Source organism: Branchiostoma belcheri, unplaced genomic scaffold (genome assembly GCF_001625305.1).
Source record: "Branchiostoma belcheri isolate BF01 breed outbred unplaced genomic scaffold, Haploidv18h27 scaffold226, whole genome shotgun sequence".
NCBI lineage: Eukaryota > Metazoa > Chordata > Leptocardii > Amphioxiformes > Branchiostomatidae > Branchiostoma > Branchiostoma belcheri.
In genome coordinates, this window is record NW_017803780.1 from 1 (window position 1) to 18,133 (window position 18,133).

The following is an 18,133-nucleotide window of genomic DNA, read 5'->3' on the forward strand; positions in this document are numbered from 1 at the left end:
CGGGCTAGGGCTAGGGCTAGGGCTATGGGCTAGGGCTAGGGCTAGGGCTAGGGCTAGGGCTAGGGCTAGGGCTAGGGCTAGGGCTAGGGCTTGGGATAGGGTTAGGGATAGGGATAGGGTTAGGGATAGGGTTAGGGATAGGGTTAGGGATAGGGATAGGGTTAGGGATAGGGCTAGGGATAGGGATAGGGTTAGGGATAGGGCCATGTTAATTTGATTATTCCTTGTTTTCACCGTAAGTTGTGAAAAAAAATATTGGAAAACGATACCAATGTCGTAAAAATGCTAAAATCAAACGAAAAAGACCTTACATGACCACGTAGATTTCATGTTGAAATCAACTTTTTTTTTTGCCAAACATTTTTTATTCGCACGCTCGCATGAGTTTTGGGGTTCCAAGGGATGCCATCCATTTAAGGCCGCACAACACAGTATTCATGGGCGAACCCCGTAGTCAAAAGTAGTCCGGGCACAAAGTAGTGCTACACAATACTAGGGAAGGGTGCAGAGATTGTTTTGTGCATGGCATCGAGACAGAACCTGTGGTAAATGTTAGAGGAATACGTCAGTTTTGAGACTGTAAAAGTTGGATTATGGTGCGTGTTGAGTCGGCGTAGATTTGCGCTTGGATACTTGTCCCGCCTAGTACTGTGATCTGACAACTGTCCATCATGATGATTCATCATTGTCAAGTTTCCTCTTCTTTGAGTAGTGTTCAATTCTGTCTTCCAGGCTCTCACACATGGGTCTCTCTAGCAGTGGCCGGTACACTTTAGTTCTCGTACCTTCAATCAACGACTCATTCTGTTTCAAGATCTCCACACAGCTTCTACTTCCCTCGTCCTCCATCTCTCCTTCAACTTCACCTCCCTCCTCTCCATCTTTCTGTACTTCCACTTTCTCTAGAGAGTCAAGCATGCTCTTTACGATGTTTGTCTTGATGACGTGGCCACACCACACCTTCTGGAGGTGGTGTAAGGTCTGTTCATGTGTGTCGTGGTCGTAGATCCAGCTCACACCGTCAAACGTGCTGTCGTACAGGACCAGTGGCAGCTCGGAGGCCATGTGATACTGAGGCTTCCTGGGATTGCGGTCGATGTCCAGAAGGTCGTCCACGATGCTCGGTTCTTCCTGGCCTTGGCCAATCAGGAACAAGACAGCCACCATGCATCGCACCTGTTCAAAGGGGAAGAGAAGGTCGAGTTTAACGTAATACAGATACTTTGCAGAATGCTGTAAATTCATTTATTTTGAGAGTTTTTTTAAGAAAAAAGAAGGGGAAAACAGATTTCCAGTGTTCTAAATTTGAAAACATTGTATCTGTACCTATATTGTTTAGCAAGTATGACAGCCATGGGCATTGGCTGGTTTTATCCGATCCAACTATGATAAAATCTGCGAGGTGGTGACAAGAATGCCTTCCTCCTTCCCCTGTGGTTCCTTTCCTTGTCATACCTGTCCTTTGTCCTTCCAACCCCCAACAACTTTCAAATGGAACCGCATGTATCTTTAGAAGCCTGCATGATGCTGTCTCTGAGTCCATTACCAAATTTCACTGCAGAGTCACTACGGATAATAATGGAATTACTTAACAAACAGAGCAATAACACTGGCACTGGAGAAAAGTAATTATAACATATCATTAAGCCTAAACAATACACACTAATAGAGTATTGGATACATTTACATCAGAACAATACACAGATCACAGGTTAGAGGTTCAAGACCGTGACAAACCCACCTGGTGCCACAGGAATGCGTTGCCGACCACCTGGAACTCACACATCTGGTAACCACCTGTCTCCTCACCTGTCACATGCACCTGGCAGTGGGGGTAAAGGTCAATCAGGTAATAACAGGAAACACTTGTCTGGAGTTTTTTTTTAACCTTCTTCCTGCCAAGATAACCTTCAGGCAACAAACTTGAATAGGCTACAGATAAGGTAAGGTAGCAGTGAGAAGGTTAAAATCTAAAAAGATTTTGCAGCAACTTTAATACATGTATTGTTGATGAATCTTTGTAGTTTAGCTAGAAAATCAGTCTTGTTAAGCTGTAGCCTCCAGTAGTTGCTGCAAGGACACAACAGACTTACATGCAAAGCTGGATTCAGGCTAACATCAGTTCAACAGCCAAGTTGGGCCCATCTAAGCTTAGCAGTCCACTTGATTACAATACTTAATAATATCTCATTTCCAAAATCAGCAGTCTTAATTAATACATGTACCGGTATCTATACAACTCTAAGGTGTAGGGACAGAATAACACACCTAGAATGTCTATAAAGCCCTTGCCTGAAACTCATAGTGTACCATTAAGGGGGCACACCCCAGTTTATTTGGGGCCTCTATTCGAAGCTGCACACCCTCAAATCTAGCGACCGTCTCTGGCGTGGAATAATTCGGAAGGAGAATAACTGTATATGGGACGAAAGGATATCTCTTCAGCTACAAGACAAGCTGAGTTTGGTTTCTTCAACCTTTTTAAGTTTGGTAAAATCAACGGAAAAACATTATTTTCACTCCAAAATTAATGCCCAAAATTGCGAATTTTCGCGTAGGATAATCCCACAAAAAAAAATTTTCCGGCAGAAATGATTGATGCTGGCAGAAAGACCCAAGCCTTGACTATACCCGAGTAAATTATAAAGAAAATTCTAGTACTGTAATTTTCTAAACAGTCCACGGCGCGAGGGGTTACAAATCCACCCCTACGAAGCCGCAGAGCGAAAACTAGGTCAAACGGGCGGATTACACTTGGCGCGCAAGGATACCTGGAAGTAAGGTTCGGAGCCAAAAGAAATTTTCACCCCAAAATCACCATTTCTTACACTCTTCAGCCATGTTAATGTTTAATGATACTTCGTGGCAGTTTATAAGAAATGTCACCTCAAACTTGGACCCTCAAAACCCTTTCGTCACTTTTTTACAACGGACTATCGCGGACCCCTGTCGCGGAAGAACTGGGGTGTGCACCGTTAAGTACATTACTGATATCTTACACGAGTAGACATGATCCTCCTGATGAAGGTGACCACTCCATTAGCAACGTCCATCTTACAGAAGTTCCTGAAGTCGTGCTCTCCTACTAACTTCTGGGCAGCCTGTTAGGGAACAGAAACATGACAAAATGACTGACAGGGTCTCTTTTTATATTGCATCATCATACCAAAATACCTAAAAAGATGTTAGCATACAGGTAGCTGTAAGAAAAATGCAATCAGAAAACTGGACATATAAAACAAAAGAGCAAGTTGAATCCTGTAGTAGAAACTAGTACCGAATACAGTACATCTACCATCACTACCTGGTGTATAAGTAACATGTCTTACTAGATGCATGCGCTGGATGTCCAGGTTTCCTTTAGGGAAGAAGTACTTGTACGTCCTCTGCTGACAGCTGAACCTGGCACTGAAGTCTGGGTCCACAGGTGCCCAGGCGAGGACCCTTATGTCTGGGGGGAGGACCTACATACAATACACATGGAGAAAAATGCAAGCTCTGAAGTCTGGGAGCCCAGGCTAAGACCCTGTTTTTTTGGAGGAAGACATACAACATGCAAGAATAATTCACAACTTTTATCAAATCAATTTTCAGCAAAATTTTTACCGTATTCTTTGATGATATATTATTACAATTAATGATGTACCTTGTTGAGGATGTAAACATATTTGATTTCTGTCGTATTGTCTCCCTCTCTGTGGTTGGCTGTTCCTTCAGGTCTGGGGATGACACCTGCGCCCTCTGTCAGATTGGTCCGTAAGTCCAGAGAAATCACCTGTTTGTTGTGGGTCGAGAAAGACAACAGTGACTAGATTGCACAATGATACACTATGCTTGTGATGCTACTATATGCATGCTCACTCCTTTTACTGACACTTCGAGTTAATACACAATATAGTCCTTGTTTCATCTTGGAGCGTTGCCTGATCTTATTGACAGGACCATCCTGTCAATAGTGCAGATTTTTCTGTTATTGACAGGACCATCCTGTCAATAGTGCAAGTTTTCCTACTGTTCACAGGATGATCCTGTAAACTGTGTAATTTTTTTCCACTATTGACAGCATGATCTAACCAAAAGAGGTATACAAAAGTTTGTACATAGCATGATATGATTTTATATTCTAGTGTCTCACCTGACCAAAGGCAGACACACCCTTGTCCGTTCGCCCACACCGGTGGTAGTTAGACGTCTGTCTCTTCTCTATCAGCCTTGTCTTGGTCAGAGCTTCAAACAGCCGTGCCTCGATGGTGTTGTCAGTGGTGTCCTGACTCTGAAACCCGTCATAGCTCCACCCAAGGTAAGCGATCTTCAGAGCCACGTGTCTCGTGTTGTACTTGGTGAAATCAAATTTTCTCTGCGGTTTCTGTTTCCGCTGTTTCTTCTGTGTTACCGACTGTTCTGTTGTTGCGTTGTTGGTGCTTTCTAGCCTTGATACAATCTCCTGGAGTTGGTTTACTTTGACGATCAGTTCCTCTCTCGTAAGCTCTTCGGGTTTTCGAGTTTCGGAGAGGGCCATCGTGTTGGTGGGGAGGGGGGCAACTTTCTAGCGCTACAGACCCAAAAAGTCACACCTACCGGTATCTTGGATGTGTCGACAGTATGCAGAAGCCTATGTTCGCACAAACACGAGAATTACACTAGAAACAGGGATCCTAGCAAAGAAAGAATCGCGAAAAACTTTCTGGCGCTGGCATACCATGCAACTTCCGCTATGTGTGCGAGATGCCGCAAACGAAATGGAAGATTCTATTCAGTTTAGGAGTTTTTTTCTGTTTTGTATCAAAATGTGAAGGTTTTATGAACTGTTTTAGAGAGTTTTTAGAAACAAAAATCATTGCGTTAATATAAATATTGCTTATGTAATATTATACTTTGCACAATTGGATGTGAAACTTTGATATAGGAAGGTAAAAAAATCTAGACACTCCTATACCCATTGTGGACTATGCCCTCCTAGTTTACGACAGTCCGGGTCCAGTGGTTTTACGACAGTAATTACCGCCGTTCGTCGTGTGTTCATTTTGCATGCGGACACAACAACATGGCAGCTGAGTAGGCGGTCTCACAGCGCCCAGCCGAGCGCCCGGCCGTTCTCCCTCCTTCTGTCGACGATTCCCGTCCTCTCACCGCCGCCGAACATGGACCAGAACGGCGAGCCGCCACGGAAGAGGAGCGAGAAAGCCACCGTGGCGGTGAAGAGTGAGCTCTCGGACGAAATGAAGGTGAGGTTTCCGGTGGGAAGGGAAAGATTTTTCTCGGGAAAAAGAAACGCTGTTCAACCACCATCTGTAATGCATTCCAGCCGGGCTCGGGGGATGTAATGCGAGCTATAGGCGTGGCTTGCGACCTCCATACAGTCATGTCGGCTTCTTGCCTTCCATCAGGGGATCGCCAGCGCGATATATTATCGCAGGTCGGGCTGGGATGGCGCCGTGCACTGATTTCTAGTGGGTGCTATATGGGGATGTGTAGATTTCAGGTGTGTGTGTTGGAAATCGACATCGTAGGAGGAAACACCCACCCAACAACGGGCGCGGAAGGGAACACCCATGGGTAACCAACCGACCCAGCCAAATGGCCCCGGGCGTGTATTGTCAGCATAATCACTCAACAGGGCCAGGGCAACCTTTTGTTGGGAGGGAAAGGCGGGACGTGTATGTAAACAAAGGGAGTGTGCCCTGCCACTCAGGTGTGTTGTTACACCTGGTTACATTGCAACTTTTATTGATTACAGTCGTATAATCATCTCTTGTTTGACAGGTCTGGTTTATTTGTGTTGTGTTGTTTACAAGTGTCATGTTGTTGCTTTTTTGTCAAATGATTTTAAAGCCCACTTCCCCCGTTTTATCATTTCAGACTAAAGATGAAGTAGAATTTAAGGTAAGGAACCATCTCGTAAGTTGTGTGCTCTTTTGAAATAGAAATTGTTCTGACAAGACCTGAGAATGAACTTCTTGGTTGATTACTAGTAACGTTAGTAGTAATTTTGATACTCAATATTTGCATGAGGATTTTTTTTATTGAGGTAAGTCTGTTTTTTCAAAGAATATACTTGACTTGAGGAATAATAAAGAATATATAAGATTTCATAATTTCTAAGAATTTTACATGAAAGACATATAAGAGTTTTTCTATGTAATATGTAGAAAATATTAGACACCTATTTTTTGTATGCCCCTGTGACCCTGTCCTCTATCTCTGTCCTTTTTTGTGTTCTAGAAATTTTATGCAATTTCATAAAAAATAGTAAAATTGCAACTTTCTTTGTGGTCATGATCTATCAGTATTTGCATGCATCTGATATTGTAATATGAATGTGAATAAATTCTAATCAACAGCTGTCAGCAAATTTACTTGTAAGAAAGGTAGTAGGCAGTAACCCTGTATGCTAATTATGCTGTTCTGTTCTTTGTCTCTATTGGTTGTTTGGAGGGAGATTCAGCGCCACAATACAATAGAACTTTAACTTGTGTATTGTCCCGTTGTGATTGGTCTCTCGGACAATCGAAGATGTGGCAGACGCCAAAAGCTGGGACTGGAGTCTTGTGGTGAAGTAAACCAACACTACAACTCCAGCAGTGTGTGGAATATAATGTCACTGTTGGGCATTAATGATTACCTCAATGAAGTGTAGGGTTGCACAGACAAAACCTCAGTATGTGTGCCCCCAGGTCCAGTGTCTAACGCCCCCAGTGCTGAAAGGGTGTCCACTATGGGGTCTATTGTTTGACACGACCCCCTTCTGCTAGTGTACTAGTTCCTATGTAATAGCCCAAGCCCATATAATCACTCATGACAAGCATGTGGCTAGCTCTCCTTCCCTGTTACCTTGTGTTTCTAAGGTGTCAACTTTGCCTACAGGGGAAACAACAAAGGCCGGTGAAAGTCGTTTGTTTCATATTTCACCCCCAACAATTGACCAGGCCAGGGAAAGGGGCAGTCCCCAAGCGAGGGGTAGAGTAAGTGGGCATTGTTCCCAAACCCACATTGTCCAGCCCCCTGCAAGAAAAAAAAGAAGGCGTCCCCTCAAAAATCAATAGGTGTAAAAGTACACTAGAAGACAGAACCCCAAGCCGGGTGTATTTTTACTCCAGTTTCTTCCTGCAAGATAAAAATTGTTGTGTCTGACTTGAAGCAAGTCTGCTGGCCTGTTTCTGTGAAACCTTATCCCCGACCTGTGTGCTCCCGCCAGCCCACGCACCTATCCAGTGACATGTTTTTGCAGGATCTTCCCAAACATTTGCATATCTGTGTGTCAGATCAGGCTCATGTGACAACATCGGCCTTTTTGTAGTCTCCAGCTCTCTCAGTTCTGAAAGTTGGGGCCTCCACGGATGAAAGGCGATACCAGCCAAGGTACAAGAATTTCAACTTTTACCAAGGTGACTGTTTTCTCAGGGATACAGGACACCTAGCCGGTATTGAAGTCAACATCCCCTGGTAACATAAGTGCCAAAGGTCTAGTCCTGTTCTCTGAACACATCTTCAGGGCAGTTTCGGGTTGCCTGCTTTGCAGAGATTTCATTTCAAAGCAGGGACTTTCTCCTGTTACAGATCTATACAGATTCCTCCAAGGTAATTATAAAGCATGGTAGTGTCCCCATGCATGATTAAATATCACTTTTATCGACAACTCTCTCAACTGCATGTTGCCACATGGCCCGTTAGGAAAAAGGTGTATGGGAATAGCTGGAGTGAGTTATGGGTTTTTCTGGGGAGGAATCAGTCTAAAGATGGGGAAATTTTGGGTCTGTAAAGAAGTTGCAGATATATATGTAGAGAAGAAATTTCTGGATGTACAGAAGCACCTATAGACATATGCGGGTTTTGAAGATTTCCTAGCTAACTATTGTGGCTAACTGACGGAGGGATGGAGCCAAGAAAAGGATGTAAATTTGAAAAGGACACAAATGTTTGGTCATGCTAATCTACAATTAAGATCACACCAATTTTATTTGCTAATAATTCAGATGTTAAAAATAATGTTGAACTGGAATGTCTGAGTCTGAGGGGAAAGTTATATTAGTGGAGTTTTAGGGAACGAATATACTAGTAGTCAGATGCAAGTTTTCCTCCAAGCCCACTGTTTTCATGTTGACAACTAAGTCTTGCTATTTTTAGTTTCACATTGAGACGGCTGAGAACCAAGGATTTAAATTACTGTAGCCTACGGGTAAAATGAAGGAAATAATTGAAGAAAAAGCACTCAGGCACAGCCTTAGTGCTATGTTAAGACGAAAGCAAATAAGATCCAAACACAATTAAGATATTTTTTCTTCCCTGAGGCTGTTTAGATGTGATATCTTGGAGACTTAGATATCAGGTTGGAGCCTTACATTGTGGTGGGACTAGAGAGGTTGTGTTTGGCAGATAAGGTTACCCTAACCTGCAGGGAAACACACATCCCGTACTGTCACCTCCCATACACACAGATACAGGTGGGCTGCCACAGACAAATGCACTTTTCTGTCCCTTTCAAGTCACGATAAGAATACTTGAAGTATTAGGTTACATATAGATGATGGGAGATCTGTTTGAAACTAGCACAGTATATGATACAGGTAACATAGATCTATTGATGTACAGTGTGTAAAAAGAAGAGAAATATTATCACTTTTTCCAGCATCAATCATTCTATCTAATGATAATATCATTTTATTTATATTATATTATTTTTAATAGCTTCCAGAAATCTGGCCATTTCATCATCTTAATTAATTGGCAGACAAAACATTTTGTGTATTGATGTAAGGAAGTTAAAGATTTTCTTAAACCTACCCAAAATATATCAAATTTTCACTTTGCTTCATCTAACAAAATTGACACGAAATAAAGGAAAAATCAAAAGCTGGGGGAGAGAAAAGATGAAATGTCTGTCTTCTTTCTGCTACACATGCATATTTTCCATATATAATAATTTGATTATGTCGATATATAATTTCTACTGGGGTTATTTTAATGAGGCCTGGGGCCTTGTTGAATTGCCCTATTTCCATGCTATAAAGAGTTTATCTGTTGATTAGCATATATCAAGAGGCAGGTGGTTTGTATCCAAGCTAACAAAGATACAATAGACATGATGGTAGAAGATGAGCATGAGAGTGTTGTCTGATGTACATTTATAAGACGTACTAGCATTTTATCATTAACACTGGGAATTGGTATATTTACAGCTTGTAAAAATGACTTGACAACTTTTAAAAAATCCTTATGTAAACGAATCGTTGTATAAATCATGCAAGGAATATAGATAGCTTACCTCTAACTAGGAGTGAAATAGTGTTTTTGTCTTGTCTGTCTGTTTGTATGTGCATTTGTGTGTGTTTCCACACTGCAGTTCCTGTACGCTTTACCAGAGGGAGCAGTGCAGTTTCTATACCTTCTGCCAGAGGGGGTGAAGTCTTCTATCCCTGACTGCCTCTTTTTACTAGTTTTGTAATACTTTTAAAAAAGGTGAACTTTAGATTCATCAAGAAGTACACAATCAATGCAAAAATCCAGATTCAAGGTTCCCCTATCCCTTTGTTACTCTTAAGAGAAGTGAGAACCAAGAAAATAACTTGATGTGGCCTTAATTGGATCTGACAAGTTCCTGACTGGACCACATGTGTGACACAGAAACTGTTAGGTAATCGCAGACGAACATTATGGAACAGTGATCAAATGGTCTTCTCAGCCAGCTTTTGGAAAAGTGAATTTAACATTAATTTTCACCATTCCATTGGGTGGCCAGAGACTACCTCATTCAAAATGGCATTGCCGAGGCCTTCGTAAGAATGTCTGCAAGTAGCACACTTGATCGAATGAATATGAATATCTGACATGTGCACAACTTAAAGTTATATGTATAACACTATGTAAAACTTTCTTATTTTGTATTTATAGATATAATGTGATGTACAGAATCGATGCCTTAGTCCAAAAAAGAGTTCCTTTTGGTTGGCTGCAGAAACAGGTGGTTTTGAGGCAGATTGACCTACAATGACCTGACGTTTTGGGGAGTTAATTAAAAACATGCATTGCTCTGATTGGTACAACATTAGCACCAATGGGACATTTCAAATGTTGAAAGGTTATCATTATAAAATTGTTATTGAAGCATTCATGTGTTAATGTGGAATTTGCATAGCCTGGCATCCATCCTTATTCAGTCCCCCACCCCCCTCTATCTGGTTTAACGTTTGTTGTTCCCTGTGTTCCGAGGGTTAGACTTGCTTGCAGACTGATGCTGGGGCTTGATGGTAGCTCGCCATTTGCCTTTGTCCTGTGGTTCTTGGGCACAGCAAATCTACCCTTCTATAAATATATTTGATATTTGCCAAAAAAAGTTGCTACTGAGCCAAATTGTAACTTCACGAAATAGAGAGAGGTAGAGAATGGTTTATTTGACGCAAAAACCTTTGCAGCACTACTGCTGAATTGTGTTTTCTGTACGCAAACACTAGCCTGGGTACTATCTGGATGTTTACTCCGCAGTGCTCAACTTTTTCGAGCGTTGCAGAGCGAAAATCTGGACATATACGTCCTTCAAATGGCTATTTGATAGAATATTTTCTGTAAAGTGTTCTGTTATCAAACCTTTGGTAAATCAATCATGAAGACTTCTCTCTCTGAAGTGGCTCCTGACACCTGGAGGTTGCCCCGTTTCTGTGTCGTCAGGCTAGGTGAACCAGCTGGTATGTTAACATCAGCCAGTGACGTGCCAGGCAGGGTGTAGTCTTGCCCCAGCGTACCCTGTCTGTTATTACACCTGTCAGGTTTGAAATGATAATTGACAGGTCTGACCTGTGGTATCATAGTCATGATGGAAGGAAAAAGGGGTTACCTGACATCCAGTGATGTTGTTGTGCAACTTCCTACAGTTTGGTATTAATACTACATTTTCGATTGCCCAGTTTTGGCTAGGTGTACCTGTCAAACTGAGTTGATAATTGACAGGTGTGATGTGTGGTATCGCAGTGATACATGGATAAAAGGGGTTACCTGACATCCTTGTGCATTGTGTAACGTCTTAAAATTTGGAATTAATGCATATATGAGGTATGGGTAGTCCTTATACTTGATGATATTTCATAGGTGTGAATCAGTGATGATGATGGAAAGAAAAATGCTTACCTGTCATCCATGTCATAGTGTTGCTAGCTTGTTTTAAACTTTGGAATCAATTCAATACTACAAATGTACATGATTGCCTAGCTTTGACTTGTTTTACCTGTCGAAAGAAAGTATTGTGGGTTATTTGGTATGTGAAGCTTCTTTAAAACTTCAGCACAGTTTGTAATATTTTGTTAGTGATATTTTTGTAATTCTTAAAACAATTTACCTGAGTTAGAAACTGTAACAGTTTTCCCAGAGTCTGTTATGTTGACCTTGTGGTGTTTTAACCTTGACATTGGGCTAACCCTCACAAAAGCATATCACATGATGTCAGTCACTAGATATAGTCTACCTTCTGTGTATACTCAAACTCCAAACATGAAACCTGCCAAAATTGGAAGCCTACATGACCTAGTGTTACTTGTATGTATCTGTTACTAGTTTATTTAGAACATTTGCTGGAAAAGTTTGCAAAGCTTGACAGTGGGGGATGGTTATGGTAATACTAAAGGCAGTCTAAGGACCACAGCTGGTTTGGGTAGGCCTGGACTTGGAAGTGTTCTTGACACTGTAAGGTGTAACTTATGCTGGCCGTGACAGCTAGCCAACTGAGTCCTGAAACATAACCCAGGGAACCCTGTCCCTCCGAGAGTTTGACTGTAATCAAGATAGAAACAGGAGCCTGCTGCCTAGTTTCAGGTAACTCTGAGGCTGCCTTAGAAATAACACATGGGCTGACTTGAGTTCAAACTTGTTTGTTCAGCACTTCTAATATATACAAGGATGAGCTGCAAAGCAGTATCGTATAATGCATAACAGTACCTTGATGCAAAACAGTTGCTTTTCAGTAAACATATATCTCTGTTACCTATCTCATTGTGGATGAGAACTTCAAGATAAGTATTATATCTTATGTAGATTTTGGCAGATTTGACAGAAAATGTGAACTGGAAGTATTACTGGGTGGCCGTATCAATTTATTTACTTGGTTCCCAGATATTTTAAAGTGAAAATTCAAGCATAACAGTGTCATAACAGTAGCATGATGCAAAACAGTTGCTTTTCAGTAAACATATCTGCTACCTACATGTATATCTCTTTGTGGATGGGAACTTAAAGATTAGTATCAAATTTTGTGTAGATTTATGCAGATTTGACAAAAAATATGAACTGAAAGATTTCAGTATTAGACCATATCAATTTATTTATTTGGTTCCCAGAAATTTAAAAGTCAAAATTCAACAAGAAACAGGGAAACAGGGCTTTTGTGGAAGATGTGTACTTGACTCACACCCTGAAACTGTACAAACCAAACTGAATTTAAACAGAACTACTACCAGTAATACAGCATCAGTAATCCCCAAGGCATGCACACTTCAGGTATCCAGGTGTTAAAGACATTCTTGAGAATGCCTTGATAACACTCTTTAAAATTCGGCGGTCCACAGTACCTTGAAAAATTATGAGAGTTGACATTATATTTGGAATCACTCCAGATTCCAAATTTAGAATTATAAAATGTAGAATTTAGAATTGTAAATTATACCAAAGAGCAACCAAAAAGACACGCCACAAGTTTCTGAACTTGTGTACATCCCAATCCAGGTTATAGCTGGCATTTATAATTCACAAGCAATTGTTTCCAATTCATTATCCATTGTTGAACTGCCATGCTTTCGGCTACACCAACAGACACTTGATCTGCCGCCCCCCTCCCCACAGACACTTGTACATTCCAGAGGTATGCCCTGCCAATCACTGTGGAAAATTATGACCGGGATTGAATGTCACACCTCCCTCCTAGCGGAGTCAGGTAGAGCAGAATGGGAATAAAGAATATGCATGAATGGAAACTAAGCACCATTCCCAGAGTGTATAAGCAGGGAGGAATATATCACCATGGCATTAGGTATAACTCAATATTCTGGTGACTTAAGTAGTCATTGATACAAGTAGTTTACAGTGTTTGGTCAGTGCATATGTTTCTGTTGTAATTGGTAATATTAATTTTTGGCAATGACTCATGAGTAAGGCAAATAGTGTCATGTCACGCTGGATTTTAGGTAGATTTTTTTTCTTTATTGATTGCAAACCACTGCCTTTCCTTCATGAACAAAAAAAGTGAAAGAAATAGATTAAGATGCAAATTTACATCTAATCATGAGAAAATATAGAATTCCTGAATAGTATAAAATTAGATATATCTACATACATACATGTAGTAAACTTTTCCAGCACCTTGAAACACCTGTGCAGAACATTTGGACATGTCAATCTTTTTTTATCTTTTTTAATTTGAGACAATTTCAGGTATTCAGGTCAAACAGGAAGTTTTGTTCTTTTAACCTCCAAAACTCTTCCCATCCTTGAATTCCTCGTCATTTGGCCAATTCATTTTCTTGCTTCTCAGATATTCTATATATGAGTAGATGGAATTTTCTCTCACATTCTGTTTTCATCTTCATTTTCCAGTCAAGTATATTTTTTTATTTGAAATCTGAAAATCAACATAAAAGATTGGTGAGGCCTTATAATACAGTGTACTATCAAAATTCTGAAACTTTTCAGTTCAACATAAAAGTTGTTTGTTTATTTGTTTGTGTTTACTTCAGGACTTTGCCGAGCACACCATGAATGAACTTCTTGGCTGGTACGGGTACGACAAGGTGGACAAGGCAGACACCGAAAACCTGGACCTCAAGAAATTCACTGCCACAGTCGACCAGGGTGCCTCTACCTCAAGATCCGAGGGTAAGACATCATACAAAAGTCTTTGATGTGAGTGTGCAAAAATACGACAGCTGAAATAAGGTATGAAAAAAGAATCTAAAGGAAAGGCTAGAACACTAAAAAGAAAAATGGCAGTCTAGTTGGGTTTTGAAAGAGAGTTGGTCAGAGGTATTTATAAGACATAATTCATAATTAATTGCTCAATGATCCAGTCAAAATTTCAGAGTTAAATGTGCTTTTGAATTCTAACTGAACACGTTCTTGTATAAAAGCATACATTATTCAAATCAAGACTGGACAAGTAGTGGATAAGCTGTGAGTGATTCTTTGCCTGGCTTTCCCAGCTTTTTCTTTACACAATTACAGCCAAGCAAGAACATGATATGCCCTGTTTGCTTCTGGGCAAAACTTTCATGTCAAAGATACGGTAGTGGTAAGAGGAGCCGAGATGCCTATTAGTTACATCTTTCCATGGGGCTAAGCCCCTTTCAAAGTCAAAGAGACTCCAGAACCCTGCCACGCAAATCATATTTCAGCCGGATCATTCAAAGGAGTGCGCAGGTTGTGACATAGAATACACCCTGGAGTGGGTTATTTGGCTTGAGATCCCTCCTGGCAGCAGTAATGGCTGCTACTGAATACCCTCTCATCCTTTATTCATCACTCATTGGCTGGGAGCAGAAATCAGTTTATGCAAATGAGCTTCTTGTACACCTGACCCTTCCTCTCTAGGCGTTACCTCTTTCTGCTGTAGCTAGCCTTACTGTGATATACTGTAAATTTATTTATCCTTGTGGAAATTAATTCTGCAACAATGAAGAGGGCTTAAGCTATGTATTGAGCTCACAATTGAAGCAATTCTGTATCACAGGTAGTTTCAAATGCAGTCAAAACTTGTCGTGGTGTATGGGGAGGTCAATGCAAAAAACTGCAAACACAGAACTGCCGTGAACATTTCAAAGTTTACTGTATCATGAGCTGAAGTGCTGGGAGTCGCACTTGCCAGAGGATTACAAAAAGGGTTAATTGCTACATTGGCAAGGCGGAGACAACACGGCGTAGGGAGCTTATCCCGACTGCCCTGGCCGGTCGGAGAGATGTGGAGATGCAGCGAATTGTAACATCTTCTCATAATGTGGCCTAATTGATTCACTCCCCTCTCCTGATAGGGGAGTTGCTTAGCCTTCCCCTTACAGCCCAGTCCAGGTAATTCAATCATCCCCACTGCATTCAATACTCCATCTTAATGAATAGGAGGGCACTTTATACACTCCGCAATTGGATTATACCTCTATAAATCCAGTGCCGGGGTGTAATTACAAGCTGGTAAAAATTCGAATGCATCTCTTTGTGACGGCTGGTGCGTCCTTTGTGCTTTTAATGCGGTCTTGTGTTTCCTTTTATCTGGGTGTGCGGAGTGCTCGGCATAGCTGTCTGCCCGTCCAGTCCCGAAGGATGTCTCTGTCACTTAGGAGAATTGAAGTATTCCTCAAAATATTAAGCTAGCAATTAGGACGTAGTGGCTTGCGTGGATTCAAGTCAAGAGGGCATCAAAATGAGTCATTTACTGGAATATTAGATGTGCTAATGCAACAGCAAGGAGGCCTATAGCTGTTGGAAGGCTGAGGAAACCAACGTTTAAATGGAGGGCAAAATGGTCTTATGATAAAAGGTTGTTTTAGGTCGTCTTTGATGGTTCTGTCATTAAAAAAAATGTGTCAAAATCCTTTAGGTGACCGTGTGTAGGACAGTGCCCATCTATGTTTGTATATCCCGTGTGTGTTCAACTTCAATACTCTTTCTCATAAGAGCTGAGTGCTGAGCAGAGAAAGCAGTCTGTACCATTTTTAAAGTCTTTGGTGGTTGGTATGAGTCTATGACCAGGCTGGGGGTTGAACCATGGCAAAACCTCCTGGATTCAAAGTAAACACTCTACCTACTAGGTCAAATTTTATTATACTGTCATAGCTTTACAAAAAATCATAATTATAATGCACCATAGAGCAGACAATTAGAAAATCATTTATCGGCTGCATTCCTCACCTACTCTGCTTGTAATGAATGAGAGACGCTCGTCTGCAAGTGGTGTGGAGCACTTTCCAAAATGCCTGCTCAGATAAGAACAAGATATCATAAAGATTCGGAAATTACATTTTGCCGACGTTGCCAATATGCCGTGGTAAAAATTGATTTTGTGACTGAATTATGACCGTGTGGTTTCACCATGGCCTTGACTAGTCGAGAGTGAAGTCCCAGAACAGGGGCTTATTGTCTTGAGATATTCTTTCCTGTATTCAAACATCGCTGGGGAAAATTGGGTGGTGAAAGATTTATCTAGCGCTAGAAGGGGATGTTTAGTACAGAATCAGGTAGTGAAAGATGGTATCAAACATACAGGTACTAATAAAAATGGAAGAAACCATTTCAATGGATTTAGATTGCCCTCAATCGTAATACATACATTACATTTTGAAGCAAGTTTGTTTATTACACCAGGCCAATTTCATTGGCAGTTCATTTTCTAATCATTAGATGAGAACAGAGTTCTGAAAAAATTACTAGTATTTACTCCAAGCAAGTTAAATGTACTTTACACCATTAGGCACAGACCCTCACTCTTTCTATCTTGATGTTCCAGTTAGTCACATCAATTCTAGATATTCTGAGGCCAACAAATTAAATTAGTGTGGCCTTATAACTAAAATCAGGTTGAACAATTCTGGTGACAGAGATGTAACATTTTAAACGTATCGCCAAAGTTGTGAGTGATTAAGACAGTCAGTCGAAAGTTTTTACAGTATTTATTATATCCTCTCAGCTGCCGATATGAGATGAGAATGAGTGGTTGGAGGGGCAGTATTGATCTGGTTGTTATTTCCCAGCAGGCGGTCCCCAGCCGTCTTCCACGGGCGCAGCCGGCGGACCTTCCCAGTCACCGGGCGTGGCCCTCGGCAACATGGCCGCCGCGGGACAGGGAGGCATCGTGGTGGGCGTGAAAAATGGCGCTCTGCCCAGCCGTCCAGGTGAGGAGTGGGAGTTATGACAAGCTGGGGGGATTTCGGGGTCTCGAAATTTATTTTTTTTGTTGCTTTCAATTTTGTAAATTGCCTACAACTGGAATATAGTTTTGCATATTAATATATAAGCAGTTATTAACTATACTTTTTTGTGTGATTGATTGAATTGATTTTCTAATATTATGATACATGTATCAAAATTATTTTATGATCTCAATCTCATGACAGTCACTACCTCAAAAATTGCTTGAATACTTCAATGCTTTTGTAACTTCCAAAATTTTGTTATTATGAATTTTCCTCTGCAAGTTTCAGGTGGGTACATGTATTTCGTGCACTGTACATGTTTTGCTTTGTGTTGATTGTGACATGTGGCTATGACAAGGCTGAAAACATGTTTGTCAGTCTAGCTACAGCTACTGTCAGCTGCCTTTGATTGTACATGTATTGTATTTGGTTGATTTCAAAGCACCAAGGTTTTGCTTTGTCATATACAAAATGGCATTCGCCTTTTTCATAATGTAATAAAATGCAGAAGGAAGAATTTCTCAGGCAGTGCATGAAACATTGTGTTATTCTTCCTTCAAATAAAGTACTGAAGTTCAAATCGTACTATCTTGCATTGTCTTCTAATTGTGAAGTCAGAAGTTGACAGTTCTAATTTCAAACCAGTCTGTCTCTTTTTGCCTTGACATCCCGATCCATAAATCCATACCGCTAATTGACGAGAGCAGCTTGCGCAGCACTTAATTGAAAAATGAGCTGATTTGTATCTGCGGCTGCTGAATAACGAAGGGCAAAATTCTCGCTGCTGCCGACAGGTAGATAAGCCCTTCCGCAAGTCAGCAGATTGTCCACCAATGGGAGGTGACGATCACTGTCACATGACCTTGATGTTAATCCTGTTGTAGTTCAAATGAAGGGTAACCTGATGCGGTTGTTTTGGCTGGACTGATATTTTGGCCAGATTATCTTGGCTTCATAGAAGCGTGTATATAGTAGATACGTGGTCACTTCTGCTGGGCTCGAAATTCATTATTGGGAATAGATGCACTGGTGCACCCAACCTAAAAAATTGGGTGCACAAAAATATTTTTGGATGTACCATAGAGGATAAAATAAGTAGAATGTCATCAAACTACATGTAGATATGTTTGTGAAGATTAGTCATCCAGGATAATACTAATAAGAAAAGTTTGAATCTTTACTTCTGGATAAAATAAGAAAATAATGTCAGACGTTTCAGACGCCGTCCGGTATCTTTCATCAGTGAAATATTCAAAATT

At 40.9% G+C, this 18,133-nt stretch overlaps 2 protein-coding genes across 5 annotated transcripts in view; one reads left to right on the plus strand and one right to left on the minus strand.

Moving 5' to 3' along the window:
* Positions 1 to 398: 398 nt before the first annotated feature.
* On the minus strand, positions 399 to 4,725 carry LOC109470480 (tRNA pseudouridine(38/39) synthase-like). The gene is made up of 6 exons (XM_019769443.1): positions 4,136 to 4,725; positions 3,647 to 3,775; positions 3,330 to 3,464; positions 3,000 to 3,101; positions 1,742 to 1,822; positions 399 to 1,176 (listed from the first exon to the last, which is right to left on the minus strand). Exons 1-6 carry the CDS (start codon positions 4,517 to 4,519, stop codon positions 670 to 672), a joined length of 1,338 nt encoding a protein of 445 aa, XP_019625002.1. The 5' UTR covers positions 4,520 to 4,725; the 3' UTR covers positions 399 to 669.
* A 237-nt stretch (positions 4,726 to 4,962) lies between these two features.
* Positions 4,963 to 18,133, plus strand: part of LOC109470469 (sine oculis-binding protein homolog) — an 18,169-nt gene continuing 4,998 nt past the window's right edge. The window contains exons 1-4 of one of the 4 annotated variants that reach the window (XM_019769424.1): positions 4,964 to 5,225; positions 5,860 to 5,883; positions 13,713 to 13,851; positions 16,713 to 16,853. In XM_019769424.1, coding sequence (XP_019624983.1) covers positions 5,142 to 5,225; positions 5,860 to 5,883; positions 13,713 to 13,851; positions 16,713 to 16,853 — 388 coding nt within the window. In that variant the 5' untranslated portion in view covers positions 4,964 to 5,141. Of the gene's footprint in view, positions 5,226 to 5,859; positions 5,884 to 13,712; positions 13,852 to 16,712; positions 16,854 to 18,133 lie in introns of all 4 variants that reach the window. The other 3 variants (XM_019769425.1, XM_019769426.1, XM_019769427.1) reach the window with 3 other exon arrangements.

Bases quoted from the DNA above. Each gene is read 5' to 3' on its own strand.
- LOC109470480 (XM_019769443.1), bottom strand. From the start codon at position 4,519: ATGGCCCTCTCCGAAACTCGAAAACCCGAAGAGCTTACGAGAGAGGAA. The intron at 3,465-3,646 runs GTACATCATTAA...TATTGTATGTAG, and splicing joins ATGTTTACATCCTCAACAAG to GTCCTCCCCCCAGACATAAG. The intron at 3,102-3,329 runs GTAAGACATGTT...GTTCCCTAACAG, and splicing joins ACATCCAGCGCATGCATCTA to GCTGCCCAGAAGTTAGTAGG.